The sequence below is a fragment of the Thermobia domestica genome, chromosome 3, assembly GCF_964235325.1.
Source record: "Thermobia domestica chromosome 3, izTheDome1.hap1.1, whole genome shotgun sequence".
NCBI lineage: Eukaryota > Metazoa > Arthropoda > Insecta > Zygentoma > Lepismatidae > Thermobia > Thermobia domestica.
Genome location: NC_137456.1, coordinates 71,601,984 through 71,622,813, shown reverse-complemented (window position 1 = coordinate 71,622,813; position 20,830 = coordinate 71,601,984). Strand labels below are relative to the sequence as shown.

General features: G+C 33.5%; 1 protein-coding gene across 1 annotated transcript in view; it reads right to left on the bottom strand.

Moving 5' to 3' along the window:
• Nucleotides 1-20,830, bottom strand: part of LOC145680496 (uncharacterized) — an 84,335-nt gene that overhangs the window by 28,702 nt on the left and 34,803 nt on the right. The window contains exon 5 of the mRNA XM_081751079.1: nt 6,406-6,592. Coding sequence (XP_081607205.1) covers nt 6,406-6,592 — 187 coding nt within the window. The remainder of the gene's footprint in view (nt 1-6,405; nt 6,593-20,830) is intronic.

Genomic DNA, 20,830 nt, shown 5'->3' with positions numbered 1-20,830 from the left:
TGCTATCGTCGCTGGCGGGCCGCCAGCGGGAAAGATCTACAAAATGGCATAAGCGGGCAACATCTACATCCTGCCTTGACACCGCCTGTGTTGGCGGCCTAGCCGTTGAAATAGGAGGCGGTCTGCCATCGATGTATAATGTAAATAGCAATGTATGTATGCATAATGTAAATAGTAATTAGGATATATTTTTACATACAATGACTCAAATTACTATCCACTAGTCGTAATAAATCATTTTCCTGTTCAAATAAGGTTCAGTTCATGCATTTCTTCAGACTCGTGAAAACGTTCATAAGAAAGTTATCGTGCATCTCACCTCTTTCGTGCCCCACTCAGCGTTCATAATCATGTAAGAAATTCTAAAATATGATAGACTAGCAGCGTTCACCCCGCTTCGCTGCGGTCACCCCGGAACGCAATAAACTTTGTTACTTAGATAATTTTTACTTTTTCGCTTTCAAGTGATATGATAAAAACCATAGAAGATTGCAGTAAATGTTAACATTATATCGCCTGTCATTTATGTTAACCCGCCGAGTGACACGGTCATGCGGGTTGCATATAAATACGTTTATTTTTACCTATGATGAACTAACAAAGGATTTGTACGTTATGGACACTTGAATGGTCAATTATCTCAAGACACTGGTAATTGAAAATTAAAGTGATATGATAAAAACCATCTAGGGTCCAAATCCTAATAACCCCCCAAAAATGAAAGAAATTGGTTCAGCCGTATTAGCGTGATGAGGGAACAAAAGATTTGTGCGTTCTCTTTTATATATAAGATTGCTGGGATATCAAAAATATTTATTCTTACGTATTCAATAGTAGTTCTTTTGAGTCCATTGAAATATTATATTCAATTTATTTATTTATTTATATGAAAGTACACAGGCATACACCCAGAACATACCTACTTGACATACATAATTGAAGGTAACATGAACCTTGCAAAGAAAAAAAACAGTATTATATGAAAAAGGAAAAGAAAAACTTATAAGAAAGAAAAAGGAAGGAATGTACAATCCAGCCATAGGAAAAATAATATACTCATATATCGGTAGGTTTTCAAACAATGATAAATCATACATGTATTATTATTCAGTATTTCATACAGAAATTTAACAAATTTAACTTTCCTAATTGAAAACAGGTCTATCCTATCAATTAATTTGTTAGATTCTCAGCATTCGTATAATAGGTGAGTGTGCATGAGTTAAAATTTTAGACATAGGTATATAAAAGATATTTTGATTTCTGGAGCGATATCGTCTTACATAGAAAGGGATTTGTTGCAACAGTGTTGAACTATTAATTCTATTTGTCAATATATTTCTTAAAATAATAGGAGAATGTACAGTTCTTCTATCCTTTAAACTACTTAGGTTGAATAGCGAGCGTAAAAGCGACACTGACAGATAGGTTGTTAAGCCAGATTTAAATGTTTTATAATATAATTACCTCAAAAATTTATTTTGAATTATCTCAATTGATTTTATGTCTCTTAAAGTGGGGACCAAATTATCTATGCATACTTTAGTTTGTTCCTAACGAGTTTTTCATATAACTTAATAATTACTGATGGTTGCGAAAAAAGTTTTGTGTTTCTGATAACAAAACCTAAGGCTCTATTTGCTGAGTTTATAACACTAATTAAATGATTTCCAAATATTAATTTACAATCAAAAATTACACCAAGATCTCTAATCGATGTAACAGTCTCTATTTGAACATTAATTTGTTTGTCCGGTTAAAGGTTACACTTTTACACTTATTTATATTTAGTTGTAGTTTATTTGAATCACACCAATCCATGATTTTATTCAAGTCTTGTTGTAAATATTTACTGTCTTCTTCAACTGTAATTGATTTATAAATCTTTAAGTCGTCGACAAAGAGCAAACAATTAGAATTTTCTACCACTTCAGGCAAATCATGGATTAAAATTACAAACAATAGAGGACCAAGGTTGGAACCTTGCGGAACACCAGATGAAACTACAAACTGATAAGATATTTCTTGCTGAAAATCTACATATTGATTTCTATTGCGTAGATAAGATAGAAATAACATAATTAAATTTTTAGACAATCCAAATTTTATAAGTTTCTTAATTAATATTTCATGATCTATTTTGTCAAAAGCTTTAGCAAAGTCCAAATATATTGCATCTATTTGTTTCTTTCTGTCAAAATAATTGTAAATCGCCCGTGAAAATTCCAACAAGTTAATTACAGTCGATCTGTTAGGAAAAAAACATGTTGATTTGACGAAATGCAAATTTTTACATGATTAAACTTTTCATATAGTATAGAAAGTATATATATTCATACATTTTACACATTGAATTAATAATTTAGATAGATCTATAATTTGCAATAACATTTGAATTACCTGATTTCAATATAGGAGTTATTTTTGTTTCTTTCCATTTTTGGTGAAAGATGTTAGTTTTCAAGGACATATTAATAATAAATTTAATTTGTTCAGATAAGACCTCTTCACATGCTTTAATAATATAAGAAGGAATTCCATCTGGGCCACAACATTATTTGGGTTTGAGATGCTGAATAGTACTGCTAACCTCTTCTGAGGTAACATAGTTAAAATGTAAAATATCAAGTTTATGATGTATATTTGGAAAATCTGCAAGAACAACATTGATTTTATAACTGAAATTCGTTTGACTATAAACCGAAGAAAAATATTTTGCAAAACCATTTGAAATATTGCTCTGGGAAAAGTTCTAATTATTCAAAGTACACCTGATTTCTTATGTTGTGTTGCTGTTTGGTATTTACAAATGACCAAAAACCTTTAATATTATTATTAACATTCATTTGAAGTTGTTCTACGTATTCATCATAAGCTCTATGTATGAGCTATTTTAATTCCGACCTTAAGTTCCTGAACATTTCATTGTAGTATCTAGAGAATTTACGCTTTTTGGCACATTTTTTTTTAAATTTAATAGTTTGAATTATTTCTCTGGTAAACCATACCGGATACGTAGACTTCCTACCTTTCGTACATATTGATATACAATTATCAAAACATTTGTATAATGAATCATATAGAAAGTTCAAAGCTAAATCCACACTTTCAAAATCATATACGTCTTTCCAGTCGTAATCACGCAGTGTACAGTATAATTTGTAAAAATCAGCTTTCCTATAATTATATTTTCTGTTATCTTGCTTAACGGCATTTTTGACTGATGGTACTGAAATCGATAAACTAGGATGATTAACATATTCAGGCACTAAGGGAGACTCATGTTGCTCTAGTTCTAGTATAATATTCTCTAGAACCAAATCTAAGGTTCTTAGGTTGTATGCTATTATATGAAGTCATGTTAAAATATGAAATAAATTGTTGGAGTCTTTGACATGTTCTCCATCCTATTAGGAGATCATGGTTTGAATTACAAATTTCTTTGATATTAAAGTCTCCAGCTATAAAGATGTCGGAAGTAACTAAACTGTTGTTTTGTTCTAAATGATTAAAATAATCTTGATATACACTTATTGGGGAAGATGGCGTTATATAAACAACATTTATAAACAGATTTTGAGTTTCATCACGAATACATATTGTAAGCGATTCACAATTATGTGCACTATATGTTACCTTATGAACAGATTTATATAACTTCGTAACCGCACAAGTACACCACCACCTTCAAATTTACCTGATAATGCAAGGTCCCTATCATTCCTAAAAACATTATACCTGTCATCAAATAATTCAACAGTCTTAACATCAGTATTCAAAAATGTTTCTGTGAAGACTATAACATCATAGTTACTACTTAATATATTTTGCAGAAAGAGGTGAGTTTTAGTCCTGAGACCCCGAACATTTTGATAGTGCAATGTCAGCTTGTTTTTGTACATCTCCTATACTAGTAATTATAAATATAAACCAATTGATATCAATAGGATAATAAAGCCATTATATACATGTAAGAGTACAATTATAATGAAATTAATAAAGATCTAATGACCAAAGTACGAAAGATCTAACCTTGTAGTTTGTCTTAGTTCTCCTCTGAAGAGATTACATAAATGGAACTTTGGTCACCTTTCCTGATTTTAACTTTTCCACTATAATCTACCCACAGATGTTTATAGTTTTTGTCACGTTGCAGCTGCTTTGCTTTAGCAAACAATATTTTCCTGCTTGGGGCCAAGGATTGATTAATATAAATTGGATTGTCGTTATTCATACCTATATCAATTGTAGACAAGTTTGTTTTTACTTTCCTTCTTGAAAGAAATAACTCCTTATGATGCCTTCGGACAAACTTAACTATAATGACAGTAGTAGGTCGATTATTTAATTTCCTTAACCGATGACAAGCATCGATCATGGTTTCATCAATTTGAACATTTAAAGCCTTTCCAATGCTAATTACAATTTCAGGGATATTTTCTTGGGGGAATTCAGGCATTCCATATATTTTTAATGTATTACACCGAGAGTATTGTTCCATGTCAACACACTTGGTTTTTAATTCCAGGATTTGTTTTTTCAATAATTTATTCTCACTTGTCAAACTTTCTATCAACACTTGCTGTTTTTCAATTAATTATTGTTGATTAGTAAGCAAAGTTTGCTTACTGTCCAGCTTTTCGTGACAGGAATCTAGGGATTTACCTAAATCGCGCTCCATTTCACGAGAAGACTTTCTTATATTATTAATTTCTTCTTTCATGTCGAGCAGCAATTTATAAACATCCGCAATAGAGAGGACAGACTCATGTGATATTTCTGACTCCTGCGTACTACTTTGCCTTTTCTTTAAACAATTTGGACAACGCCAATGTTCGTTTTGAGAGTTAATGAACTCAACATCTGTTTCGTTCAATTTCACACAACACCGAGAATGCATCCAATTATGACAGTCCATGCATTGTAATTTATCTGATATGTCCTGCCTCGGTACTGGTTTTGTACATTCCGAACAGACAACAATCGATGTCTCGAATCACTGAACGACTCCGGTAATCAAGGCTTACTGATATGGCTACTCTGTTCAGCAAGGTAAACAAAGAATCAAAGTGACTTGTAATTATGTTATATACTGTCGTACCATATACTTACTGATATATTAACCAACAACACCACTGTATATTCATAGTCACTTGTAATCACTACACATCACTGCAATTAACACTTTACATACAATTTAAGCCAAAATTCCGGAGCATAGAAAGGTATGTCATCCAGCACCCATGCCAATTTACGAAAAGCTATCACTCAAGTAAAAGGACGAGAGACAATGTAGCCTAGGTGTGGTTGTTCGACGTTCATCTTGTCACTGCTCGGACAAAGGTAGGTGCTCTGTTCTCCGTAAGATGAAGAGAGCCCTTGGTCAGTTGCTGAATCACAGCCAAACAGAAGAAGCTAATATGAACTCCTTTCTTTACCCATTAGACAAAAACGAATTCCCTTTATGTTACCATCTAACTCGTCAGTATAATGCAAATAATTACTGTATTTCCCATAATATTCATAGAAGGACGTCCTTTGTCTTTCGAAATAACATTATAGTCTTTTACCCTTTGATAGATCAATGTTGTTTCGAACAGAAAGGGGTAGTTGCAAAATCACTAACACTAAAAAAAAAAAAAAGAGTTGAGTTCATTTTGAGTTTGTAACGTTCCTAGAGCCTGCTGTAGTTCAACATCCTTCTTGAGCAAATAAACGTTCATTACAATAAAGCACCAAGAGTCGCTAAACCAACAATACAGCTTGGAACTTAATTCCGGAACGATTAAGTCAAACAAGTTATAAATTGGCCAAACTCCAAATAGCTATATATCTAGTCAAAAGCTATATATTAGAAATTCAAATTTTATAACACAAGTAAATACAGATTCATTTAACCAAGGTAACACAAATGCAATTTTATTTCCAAAATTGAAAACGCAAGTATTCAAAGCTAAACTTTTATTTTAATAATATTATAAATAGAATCGAAAAGTAATATGAAATATCTTCAAACAGTTTTTATTTTCTATTACTCAACAACTAATACCAGTAGATATATTCACAAAAAAATTGAGTTTATAGTTCATATGTTAAGTTTTTAATGCACATTTGAGTGCATACTTTTTATTTTTCGTGCATATTTTCATGCATACCTCGGGGTTGGTTTGTGCATGAAAAATCCGGGCTCTAGTAATCAGATATAACTGTACTTTAAAGGGATTGTAACCTAGGTGATAAATAGTCTTACTGCCTTCTCTTGAGAAGTAAATAAAGAAAGCAAAGAAATAATATGTTCTACATTTCCATTGAAAAGTTTGCATTTTTCTTTAAAATATACAGTTATAAAACTAAACAGTTATACAATATAAAATGTGAACTAAATATACAGAAAAATATGCTTACGTTTCATTCTTGTCAATTCCTCCGAATACGTATATGTTATTCTTGTCAACAGCGATGCCGAATTTTCCCCTTGCTTTGATCATAGGTGCTAATATATTCCAGCTCCCGACTACAGAATCATATCTCCACATGTTGCCTACAGTTATAGCATTTTGTTTTTTGTCCTTTGATCGGGGATCAAATCCACCTGAATCAGATTCAGAATATTGTAATATATTACATAAAATGGATATTTTAGATATATATATTTTGAATACTGCATCATCATAAGAAAAATACTACCTTTAAACTAGGGATGTCCAAAATTTTCCGGAATCCGGATTCCGGAAATTTCACTTTCCGGATTTCGTAAAAATTCCGGAATTCCGAAAAATTCCAGAATTTTTCCGACATCAAAAATTTTCCGAATTCCAGATTTTTTCGAAATCCGGAATTTTTCCAAATTCAGGAATTTTTCAGATTTTACTTTCCGGATTCCGGAAAGTAAAAATAACGGAATTGGCCATCCATACTTTAGACCTTAGCAGCACAGACAGTAGGCCCAACAATGTGAAATCGGTATTGTAGCCAACTGCCAAAATGTTCCAACCTTGTAATTGGCCACTTTACCGAACATTTTCCATCCAACTCATCTCCCTCTTCCTGGCCTTACCCAGTAACGTACAGTGCAAAAAAAATGTGTCCATTTCCACATAAAACTAACAAAGAAAGAAAAAAAATGCGTTCTTCATAATTAGATATCTGCAAGTCAATCTTCTCATCATCACCGTCTCCTTTGGCCTAGCCGACATAACTGTGAGACGTAAAACTGATATATCTCATTACATTTCATTTCAAATTTAAAATTGTTTGGGGCTAGAAAAACACTATTCAGTCCGTCCATTTATTCAATATAAAGATTAAAAAATCAAAATACTAAGAATTTTTTGCAAAAAAATTTCTGTTCGTTTCCACATGAAACAAAAAGTGTACGCTAAATACCGGTAATTCCAAACAAATCACACCTAAAGCTGGGTAGGGTCAGGAAAACGCTATATACAGCCCGCTCACATGGCCAGCTTACAGATAAATAACTCAAATCTACTGAGATTTTAGTGTAAAAAAAATGTGCGTTTATTTTCACACAAATAAAAAAAATACAACAATATTTTTCGGAGATATCGAACATCAGATAATCGCCCTTTGTAGGGCAGCCCGCCCAGTCAACACATAGGAATAAAACATATATAAAAATTTAGTTCAAAAAATGAGGGTCCATTTTCACATAAAAAAACAAGAATTTTAGGAATGATAAAAAAAATGGATCAATAGATTGCGATCTTGACCAAGAATTTTAGGAATGACAGGAGGATCTTGGCCAATAATTAGCTTTTGGATCAGGGGCCACAAAATTTTTGAACGACCCCTAAATCGAGTTTTCGTATTTTCTACAGAATAAACACATCATACTGAGTTAAGTCATAGTTTGAGTTTTGCTACAGTTATGAGGCCATCAAGAATTTTTTTTTTTATTGAAATATATTGGATCTTTTGATCCAAAAAATTCTGTGTTGCAGGCCCGTAGCCAAAGCCAAAACGTAGGGAGGTCCGGTAGAAGTTGGGGGGGGGGCGATCCAACCATATTGTTGTTCATTAGCGTATTATAGTTCATTTGCAAGCCTTCCATTAAAATTTTAGGGAGTCAGTAAAAATTTAGGGGGCGGCCCCCTTAGGCCCCGTGGATACGGTCCTGTTGTGTTGACTGGGTAAACTGCCGGCAGGCAAGCTGCCTACAAAGAACGAATCTTTGAAGGTACGATATCTTTGAAAGTGTTGAGGCATTTTTTTTTATTCTACGTGAAAATGAACGCACATTTTTTGCACTAAATTATCAGTTTAGACAGGTCCAGAAATGAAAGTTTTTGGCTATTACGATCTAATTTGCACCGTTTTGCTTTTCTGGCGCATTTTAATCAGTATAATCCAAAAATCAATGTTACCACTCGAAAAATAGGAGGAGAGTGTCCGCCATCTTGAATTCAAAATGGCGAACGTTAAAAAAATGAAAAATTTCTAAATGCTCAAAGGTAGTCGATATGAGTATGAAATTAAAGGGTTTTTATTGGAAAACATAAATATGTGCATTAGAGTTCTCCAAAACCTCCTATGCGGCCGCCATTTTGAATCAAAGATGGCGAACTTTTAAAATTCAACAAAACGCAGAAAGTATTATGAAAATGGACAATATCATTGTCAAATTAAAGGAGGTTTCACAGATAAACACATATCTGTTTATTAATGCACTCTAAACCATTCAAGTATCCGCCATTTTGAATTTAAAATGACGAAAACTTAAGAATTGAGTGTAATTACAGAAATAAATGGCTTTATGAACTATTTTTACACACCTTATTATCCGACTTGATTCATTTATATGACTTAGATTTTTAATAACTTTGTAATGCTCCGGGGAAATTCGTGTATTTTGTTTTTTCGCAAACTTCTTCTGAGTACAGAATGATTACAGCAATTTCTTCAAAAATATTTTGAGACTATTTAATAGCGATATGAGTAGATGAGGACAACACGCGAACATTAATTATACTTTTTCCTGTAAATGTTATTTTTGTTATGGAGGAATGACAAGCAAACATGTTACCAAAACATCTTTGGAATACCATCCAGTTACTAAGCATAAACCTTACTATTCAGTTTGTAAATGGTATATTGATTATATTAAACGTTTGGCAAAACATCTCCACATTGATCATATTTTTGTACACAGCGACCAGGTAGTATTCTCTAAAATTTGCCAGATTATGTGGAAAGAAGGATTGAAAAAGTATCTGGAAGTAATCAATTTGCTTGGAGAGTTGCATACTTTGTTTGAAAATCAAAGGGTACTTTACAAGCGATTTTGAGCACTTGATATGAGAGAATGGTGAACCCAGTCAAGAGTTGTAGCTGAAGGATCTGTAGACCGGGCTCTGGAAGGTCCTGATTATGCTCGTTGTACTACCATGAGCAAAATAAATGACGCGTCTCTTTATTTTGAAATTTTTTGAAAATATCTCTGTTTTCTTTATATGTTCGAAATTTCGGAAGATTTCCCCAGCAGGACAGGTTAATAACAAACCCGTTTTTAATATTTGTGTTAGATATTAGCTTAAAATAAATAAATTAGAAGCAAAAAACATTAAATCGACAGAAATCTCGAGAATTACCAACTCTGCTAAAGTGGGAAATTTTCAAGAACGCGAGGGAATTCTGCAGTTCAACACGAAGCAGCGACATCTATGTCATTGAGAGAGACGTGGATTAGATCTACAAATGAAACTTTTAACGAAACATTTCTAATGTGTCTTATTACAAGCATTATCAGCGAACTCCAAATATATGAATCTATGCTAAGTATTAACGTATAGATAGAGCAAATAGTGGAAATTACCTATGGAAAAAGACGAATTCTTAGCACAATCGTAATGAAAAATCGTCTTTACCGTAGAACAGGTTCAGTTCACGTAAGAAAACAAGTAGCTCAGTTAGTTAAAGCAACTAGTCTGTATGCCGAAGGTATTGGGTTCGACCCCCATGGAAGTACCGTTGTAATTTTTATTACTGTGGTTATTTTATTTATTTTTTACGTGGGAAAAAATCAAATTATAACATATGTGTAAAACTCATGACGATACCAAAAAAGAAAAAATGCCGTTCTCGCACTTGCATTAGTGTATCTAATTTTTGTTTGCAAACAGTTTCGTAATAATTTCCCCTGTGCTCACTACTTACTACATGCTCACTGGTGCATAACGAATGTTTTCCAGTAAATGTTAATTCTAATTTGGAGAATTTTATAAAGTTTCACAATGTTTCTCGCTTGATAGTCTTCTATCTACTTTTTTGGACACTTTGATAACAGATTTCTCTATTAAATGTTTAATTTCCCATATATATATTTAATTACGGAAAAGTTTTACATGTATTTGTCTTAAATTGAAATTGTTTTGAATTCAACACATGAGGTAAGTAGCCCGAAGGAGGAGAACTGAAGTAACTGATATTCTACGTAAATGCAACCTATTGTAGAATTATTATGCTTCTTAACTTCAGCACATAATCTTTACGTTGGTCAGACAGAGAAAAACCCGGTTTTTTCCTCTCCTATGACCACTCATCTTAAAGCTCTACATGTAATGATTCGTGTCACATAATTTCGGCTCTCCAAAGACATTTATTATTATTATTATTATTATTATTATTATTATTATTATTATTATTATTCCTGAATATGCCACCCTTACATAATGTAACTTTAGATATCTTGGTTTAAAGTGCTTTCTTTAGTAATAATTTGAGCAACCATGTAACAAAATTTAAAATGTATGAGGGGGCACGAAGTTTTATTTCCCCCCTCTCTTTTCAGCACCGTCCCAACAGAAAGTATATAATTTCTGACGAGTAGACAAAATAAATAAGAAATATATTTAAAGTAACCTTTCCTCCTTCGTGAATGGAATATCACGTAACATTTTTTATTCTACTGAAGACGACCCTAGGCCGTTATGGTTAGGTAACAAAAGTTGCTGTGACCAACTGAGTTTCGATTTCTTACGCGAAAGAAGTCTGTTATATTATGAGGCATTCTTTTCATTAGCAAAACTGTTCGAAGTAATACGAACATGGCTCAAGAACAGAGACGGAACTGAATTACCACTCGATTGACCTTGAGGCCAAATCACCAAAGAGTAGCTATAAACGTAAGTTCAGCATGCATTTCTGTGGAGTTCTGTTCAGTATTCCTATCTGCGAATCACGCTTGTTTGTAAGAGTAATATTTTACAAACCTAACCTTTCGATAGAGCACAATAGCAAAAGAATAAAAGGGAAGGAATTCTTCCCTTTGTAAACGTTGGATACCACCATGTGCAATAAAATTGTCGCGTCTCCTTGAAGTGATATTTTATCGAAAATAACTCTTTTCCCTTTATATATCCGAAGTTTTTGAGGGTTTCAAAATGAGGAAACGTTACTGACAAACAAGGACGCATTTAGGGGTGGGTACAGGGGGTCCGGACCCCCTCTGAAATCCCAACTTTTCTGTAAATTCAGCCTAATTTTTGGGATTATCTTTTAAAATTTTATTATGATTTATCCTAATATTGAAGTCGGGCCCCTTCCGAAATAAATTACTGTATACGTGCCTGCTGACAATTTTCAATATATTCGTTAAATAATAAAGTAAAATAATTAAATTAGGAGCAAAAAGCTTCAACACGGGTTAACTTTTGTCCACTGCCAATATTGTTAGAAGGGAATCGGGATATTAATAGCAAAAACTGCTAGTCAATGCTGAACATCGAAACTTCACCCCGAACAGCAAGTCTATTATTGAGAACTACATATGAAACATTTTATCAAAACTTATCTAGCTTTTATCTGGCATGAAATTATTATATACACTAAAATGCACTATCCTAAAATGTGTATCTAAACATTGCTCTACGTATCTACGAAGCAATGAAATTTTTTTATCGAAATATTTGGGCAGGAAACTCTAACAGCCAGCCATTTTATTTAAATCGTAATAAACCCTGTAACCGTGCGTTAACGTGAAGACAAAGCTTGGTCCATTGGTAATGTGTTGGAAGAATGAAAACTCAATGTTCGTAGGTTCGAATTTATCCACTCACCAGAACATTTTATTCTTATGTGTAACGATGAAATAAGAAAGAAAAAATGTATAACCGTTAAGACAAAACTTCAACCAAGTCTGAAGAGAACAATACTAAAATAGTAACACAATGACGTCAACCAAGAATTATTTCATGTAGCGTTTGGACGAAATTACAACTGTCAACAATTGCAGAAGTAAAAACAGGCTGATAGGCGTAATGTAGTCTAGACTTCTAAATGCATTTACTTCCTCAAAACTTCCGTCTCGTCATTGGTGTGCCGTTAGTCATGGTAAAACCTTTCAATTGGAAGTGAAATGACAAACTAAAACAGTTTTAAATCAATAAATGTCTATGTGTAAAAGTAGGTGTCTCTTATCTGTAGTTCTGAGTTCCTTGTACTTTGAAGTGACACATGAGAGAAGAAAGTATGGTGATCGAAAAAAAATCAAATTTGAGATTTCAACGAATTTACACGTATTATAGCCCCTAATACCGAAAAAGTTATTTTTTGATACATGTCCATCTGTTCATCCGTCCGTTCGCTACACTTTTCTGTGCACTCGCCTAGAAGCCAACCGTTCAACTTATCTGCACCAAATTTTAGTTTAAGATTTTCATAGTATTTCCTATAGTTTCTTTTATTTCCCTCATACTCCCAAAACAAGGGTAGTTTCCTGTACGATGAAAATAGAAAAAATATATTTTCTAATAACAGGCTCTAACGATCTTGTTTTCTTTCTTTTTTTATAAATCAATATTTAATTAGCAACCCAATTTTGTGGTATAAGGCATTTATCTGAGAAAAATCTACAAGGAGTAGTTTATACTTAGGGGTGAGTTTTTTCTCAGTGATTTTCTCAAAATGGACTCAAGTGTTTTCGTTCATATTTCATAAATAAATATTTCATTAATAACTTAACAATATGGCATAAATAACTCGTTTGTCCTAAAAAAAATGCGAGGGGTAGTTTATTCTTGGTGGAGTGTGTTGTCTGGGTGATTTTCTCAAAAATGACTCAAAAGAGTTTATTCGTATTTCAAAAATACATATTTCGTTAATAACCGAACAATATGGCAAAACTCGTTTGTTCTGAAAAAAATATACGAGGGGTAGTTTACTCTTGGGGGTGTTTTTCCTCCACGGTTTTCTCTAAAATGAATCAAGCAATTCTGTTCGTACTCAGAAATAAATATTTCATTAAAAACCTAATAATATGGAATAACTCGCTTACCCTGAAAGAATCCTCAAGAGGTAGTTTATTCGGGGAGTTATTTTTCCCTCACGATTTTCTCAAAACTTACGTGGACAATTTTATTGATAATTCATAAATAAATATTTCATTAATAACCCTATATTTTAGTATAAGTCATTTCTATGAAAAACAATTACGACGGATAGATTATTTTGGGGGTCAAGGTTTTTCCCAACAATTTTCTCGAACGACAGGCGATTTTGTTCCAATTTCGCAAATAAATATTTCATTAATAAGCAAAAGTATATCTTAACTCATTATTCGAAACAATTCACAAGAGGTAGGTTACTTCTGACGTGTTCTTTTTGAACGACTTTCTCGAAAATGACTCATTTGATTTTTTCATATTTCATAAACAATTATTGCATTAATTGCTCTATTATATGTCTAATGAAAATGTGCTCAAAGTGTGAGTTAGTTTTGTAGTGTGGATTTTCTTCAATCGAAGTTTTTTATTCGATAATCTGACATTCGATATATTTGAATAATACGATATTTTTTTCGTATTATCCAAATACACACTTCAGTAACAACTGCGGCCTAACACAGTTAAGAAATTGAATTGAAAAAGTTTAGTGCGGTGGCCCTGTAATTGAATATTTTTTGGTAAACACCCCAGCCTTTTGTGGTAAACTCAGGCTTTTCTTTTTCGAGCGACAAAAGAGAGAAGAAAATATGGTGATTGTGAAAATAGTATATCAAAATCAGATTTCAACGGATTTACATACTTCATGGCGTCTACATACCGGAAATGTGATTTTTCGATACCCGTCCTTCCGGTCCGTTCGTTCGGTACACTTTTCTGTGCACTCGCCTAGAGGCCATACCGTTCAACGTATCTACACCAAATTTTAAACTTAGGGTTTACATAGTATTCCTACAGGAGATTTTCCCATTTTTTTCTACCGCCTAAAATAAGTGTGGTTTACTGACAGCCGAAAATCGAAAAAAGCTGTTTTCTCCAAAATGGTTTTAACAATTTTGTTTATTTTTCATTAATCAATATTTAATTAACAACCCTATATTGCAGTATCAGATATTTCTCTTAGAAAAATTTACGAGGGGTAGTTTATTCTTGGAGGTGACTTTTTCTCGACGATTTTCTCAGAAAGGACACTGGCAAATTTTGTACACACTTCACAAACAAATATTTAACCTTGCTGTATAGTATAAGTCAATTGACCTGTAGTAGCTTATTCTTGGAGTTGAATTTATTTCGAGTGAGTTTCTCAAACACGACCAGTTGGCAACCCTGTATCTCGACAACGAAGCTGAACTCGAAAACTGCTACTTGTCTCCTTTTGATGTCACGAATCATCTCCCGAAGTTTGTGGACATCTTTCAGGTTCACCCTTAATGAAGCTTCTTTTCGAAAAGTTAACTATTAACTTTAGACATTGTTTATTTTTTTTAAAAAAAATCACAAGTGCCGTTATTAATTTTAAGGCAGAGAGCTACTTTTGAGAGAATAGATCTTTAAAAATAATTTTAAAACTTATACTTTTGTTTTCGAGACATTCCAGACAAGACGAGACATTTTAAAAGCTATCTCGTGTCCAAAACATTTGTTACGTCTTCTTTTGGATGTCACAAAGCGTGTCTCGTCTCTTTCTCGAGACATGTCTTATCTCGTGCGCATTCGTTAACACTTGGGAAGGATTATCTTTCTACTCAAAGCATTGTTTTTATAATGGTTGCATATTTATGATAATTGCCGTCAACATAAATTACAGTTCTTTCAGTTGAATTAATTGTTTATTATTATTATTGAAAATAAAATTAAATGGAATATCTAGTTTAACGTTGCACGATTATGCACCTACGCTAAGGGAGAATGATGATGAATAAAATGATGAAATGAAGAAAGTGGGAGGAAAATGGAAAATTCCAAGAAAACCCATACCCATGCACACGGTATTTGTCTAGCTCAAATTTCACTTGGCGCGAAGTGGAGTCGAGCCACGGACCCCATGAATGCTCTATTATTATTATTATTATTATTATTATTATTATTATTATTATTATTATTATTATTATTATTATTAATAATAATAATAATAATAATAATAATATAATAATAATAATAATAATAATAATAATAATAATAATAATAATAATAATAATAATAATAATAATAATAATAATAGTAATTGAAGTGAGCTTAACGAGTTTCAACCGTCCTACTCAACCAATGTTTGGGTGCCTGTTCGTTCGTCTACTCCATGACAACTTTTCATAAAAGACATTTCCTTTTAATGAAACTTGAAACTAGTAAGTGCTTTTTAGCTTTGAGAAGTAACTATGCTTGGAATTTGAAATCTGCAAAATATAAGAGGTAAAATTAACCAAATGGTGCAAGTTTACACTAATGTATACAAAACAATTTTGCAATATCAATTACGTGAATCTTGTCCCATAAAGAAGCCGAGACCCCTACACCAAAGAGCCCTCCGAGATTTGATAATTGTCCACAAGGACTGAAATTGTCATTTGAAGCCAAGACTTTAATATGAAGCCAATAATTTCTTTAAAATAGACGAAAAATTCGAAAGTTATAAGCATTTTCATATTTTTGCATTTTCCCATAATGGAGCCGTAGCACACTATACTGATGAGCCCCCCCGACTCCAGGATTTGATCATTCTCCATCGGACTGAAATTGCCATTTGGAACCAACACTTTAATACGAAGCCCAACAATTCTTTAAAATAGACGAAAAATTCGAACGTTGGAAACATTTAAATATTTTTGCCTTTTCTCATAAGGGGCCCGTATTAGCCTACACTGAAGAGCCCCACGAGATTTGATCCTTGACCACTGGGACTGAAATTTTCATTTGAAACCAAAACTTTAATATGAAGCCAAAAATTAAACTTTTACATCAATTTAAACTGACTGGGTTCCAGTTCATCCCAATATTATGTTTAGTTTAGTTAAGTGGTAATTTGTGACAGCTTCACATCATCAAAAGAATCTTTCACTACCCCCCTCCCAGAAGTTTGTGCTGGATCCGCCACTGGATTCAATAGACATTTTTCCTATTCTTTTTATCACCTTGTTGGGGCTCCCTCGTACAAATAAAGAAGCGGTAATATTACAATCAAGGGGCGCTATATATTAGGTATTTATTTAGTTACCTACCCCTAACCGCACAGAGCCATCTTTGGTAGAATAAAAAAATGCTACGTGATATTCCAATCATGAAAGGGGAGAGGATGCTGTAAATATATTTCTTATTCATTTTGTCTACCCTGCTTATGAGAAATTACTTTCTGTTGGAAGGGTACTGAAATGAGAGGGGCAAAATAAAACGCCGTACCCCCTCCTACATGGTTGTTCAAATAATTACTAAAGAAAGCACTTTAGACTAAGATATCTAAGATTTAAACTAAGAAACTAAGATATCCTTACATTATGTAAGGATGGCATATTCAGGATTATTATTATTATTATTATTATTATTATTATTATTATTATTATTATTATTATTATTATTATTATTATTATTATTATTATTATTATTATTATTATATGAATGTTTTTGGAGCACCGAAATTTTGTGAGACGAATAATGGAATGTAGAGGTTTAAGATGGGTGGTCATAGGGAGGAAAAACCAGAATTTTTTTCTGTCTGACTCTCTAACGTGAAGATTATGTGCTGATGGCAAGAAGTATCATCATTCTACAATAGGTAGCTTTTACTTAGAATATCAATTACTTGAGTTTTCCTCCTTCGAGCTACTTATCTCCTGTGGTAAATTCAAAACAATTTCAATTTAATACAAATACATTGTAAAACTTTTCCGTAATTAAACATCTAGGGAAAATTAAACATTTAATAGGGAAATCTGTTATCAAAATATCCAAACAAGTAGATAGAAGACTATCTAGTGAGAAATATTGTGAAACTTTATAAAATTCTCCAAATTAGGATTAACATTTACTGGGAAACAACGCGCCAGCGAGCATTACGTATAGTGAGCAGTGAGCACAGGGGAAATAATTACTAAACTTTTTGCAAACAAAATTAGGGCTGCTAATGCAAGTGCGACAACGACATTTTTTCTTTTTTTTTGGTATCGTCATGAATTTTACACATATGTTACAATTTGTTTCTTTCCCACATAAAAAAATAAATAAAATGACCATAATAATAAAAATGACAACGTCACTTCCATCTGGATTCAAACCCGCTACCTTCGGCATACAGACTAGTTGCTTTAACTAACTGAACTATTTGTTTCCTTACGTGAACTGACCCTGTTCTACGGTAAAGACGATTTTTCATTACTGTCGCGCTACCAATTCGTCCTTTCCCATAGACAATTTCCACTTTTTGCTCTATCTTTACGTTAATACTTGTCATATATTCATATATTTGGAGTTTGCAGATAATGCACGAAATAAGACATATTAGATATATTTCGTTAAAAGTTTCGTTTGTAGATTTTATTCACATTTCTCTGTGACATAGATGTCGCTGCTTCGTGTTGAACTGCAGAATTCCCTCGCGTTCTTGAAAATTTCCCACTTTAGCAGAGTTGGTAATTCTCGAGATTTCTGTCGATTTAATGTTTTTTGCTTCTAATTTATTTATTTTAAGCTAATATCTAACACAAATATTAAAAACGGGTTTGTTATTAACCTGTCCTGCTGGGGAAACCTTCCGAAATTTCGAACATATAAAGAAAACAGAGATATTTTCAAAAAATTTAAAAATAAAGACACGCGTCATTTATTTTGCTCATGGTAGTACAAGGCTTCATAAACAAAGTTTTGAAGCCCTTGTACGTTTGAAATTGGAAGGAAAAATGCCATCATACAATAACGAGCTGTACCAAAAATTAAATGAAAATTCAAAGTTGACCAAGCCCCAGAAAACCTCCAGAACATTCTTTATGACTCGAAATTCGAAAAACTCTGATCTGCTTTACTGAAAAGGATGAAAGTAGTAAATCTGGTCAATGGGTTACAGACTACATATTGTGTGAGAGTAAGTTCCTGGCTATTTTACGAGCAGATCGCGAGCATGATATTGAAATTCATCTACAGGCTCAACTACATCTTCTTTATCGTGTATTTTCTATGATATATGCAATTATGCGAAAGATTTGACAATTTCTTATATCAGCATGGATATCCTAAAACAAGAAAACCATAAAGCATGTCAAGATATAGTGCTAGATGGCTTTTCTGCCAATCTTACAGGAGACCCACTTTCAGCTATACATGGTAATCAGCTATAGAGGTTACAATATATAGAGAAGTAAGAGTTGGACTTCACAGAGACGGTTATAGTGCAGCTGTTGAAGCTGCCAACAATTTTGTAATAAATGCACACTCATTAGCAAAATTAAGAAAATCTCTGGAAGAAAGAACTATAATGTGCACTAAAGCTGTCCATTCAGAAGAGACCTTAGCTTTGCTAAGCTAAATGAAAAAACATAGACCTATGTCCAATCTACTCCGTGAGCTAAGAAAATATAAGAATGTTTATAAAAGTCCAGTCACGAATATATGTACAGGATATGAAGTGCTACCAAAATTAGTACAAGATTTTTTGCGATCTCATAGTGAAGGAAATATACAGCTGAAAACCTTCATAAATGAAAGATTCAAGTCCAATTAAGTAGATGTTTTTGCACCCGTCAAGCGCAACAATCCTATGACTCGACTTGAAGAAGGGGCCGCGGTGGCTCAGTGGTAGAGCGTTCACCTCTGGTGCTAGGGATCCTGGGTTCGATCCCAGCCCCCGCCATGTGAACTTTGTGGTGGACAAACACCGTGTGCGTGGGTTTCCTCGGGGTTCTCCCGTTTCCTCCCACTTTCTTCATTCCACCATTTCATTCATTATTCATCATCACCGTCTCCTTTAGCCTAACCGGCATAATCGTGGGACGTAAAACTCAAAGACTTCAGACTTCGACTTGAAGAAGACAATAAAAACTGTAGAAGTAATCAAGGAAGACAAAGAAGCCTTTGGATTACTTTATTCTCAGTATCCAGACAAAGAGGAAGCATTTTCACATTGCGTGACCAGCTTATCACTATCAATTGCTGATCCAGATGGCAGTATGCGAACTGATGATAAAGCTAAACTTCGAAATTTTGTGACACAAGAAGGAAAAGCTGAGGAAAATCGTGCTCCAGAGAATGCCACATGGCTGATTGATGGTATGGTAACCAATAACACTGTCCAGTCGAAAAAGACTTGGAGTGAATATGGCCCGGTAGTACTTACATCATGTTTTCCAGCAGACTCACTCTCGGCTGTTGCTGTTCATAATGTTTTTGATGTATACCACAAGGAAAGGATAAAAAAATGCGTAAGAAGAAGAGCAGAAGCAGGAACACGAGTTCATATAGGGTCAGCTGAAACATCCATGCCTCAAGGGAGAAACTGAAGAGATTTTCTTCGAAGTATCGAAAACAAACCTAAACTTACAAAATTCTTGGTAAAATTTTGGAAAAAGAATTCAATTCGGGAAAAACTGCCATATCCAGTAGTTGTTACAGATGGTGACTCTTGGACTTTAAAGTACTTATGGAGTTACGAAAAAAATTATAAATGCAATCACGAGGAGGCAGATACTTGACTGATTTTGCATGCTTCAACACTTTCCAAAGTGACACCTGCTGTGATTTCCTCTAAAGATACTGACATGTTAGTCATTAGTATAAATGCATATAACAGACTCAAAGAAAAAGACCATGTTTATCCATTCTTTCAAATTTGATCATAACAGGTATGCTAATGTCATGAAGATCTGCTTCTTTTTAGGGCCTCATTTGTCTGAATCTATATTATCTGTCTGAATCTATATTACGGACTCTGATGTGACATAATTTCTACTTAAAGTTTCGAAAATTCTAGTAATCAAAAAGTTACTTCACAAAACAGAATTGGCCAAGGTTTAGTTAAATTTGGAGAAGAGCCTCATCTTACACCCGAAATGCAGGCAATTGGAAAGAAATCCATCCATCAAGTTTCTTACGGCGGGAAAGAGGATGAGGACTACGTTAAAACTCGAATCCGACTGTACGAAAACCAAAAGCGAAACAGAACAACACAGACTCTCCCCCCAGACCCAACGAGTGTCAAAGAGCATCTAAAGAGAGTCAACTTAATTGTGTACATCTGGAAAAGATCAATGGAACCAATAATACCGGAATTAAATCCTGAGGAAAATGGATGGAAAGAAGGGGTGGATCATGGAAACCTGTTTGGAATAATGGACCTCAGCTCCTTCGAACGTATCACACCTTCTCACCCTCGCTCCTCTCACCACCTTAGCCGATGGGGATTAAAAGACATATTAAAAGACTTCAAAGACATATGGAGTTTCACTATTCATCTCAGCGACCCCGAAAACTATTGGTTCGAGACCAAATATCAATCGTTTTCGCTTCGCTTATTTTTACTTGAAACCCCCCTTTTCCTACAACCCGTAGGGGTGCTAGTAGTGTCTTACAGTATACGTTTTCATACTATAAGACATTTGTGTATCAAGTATGGT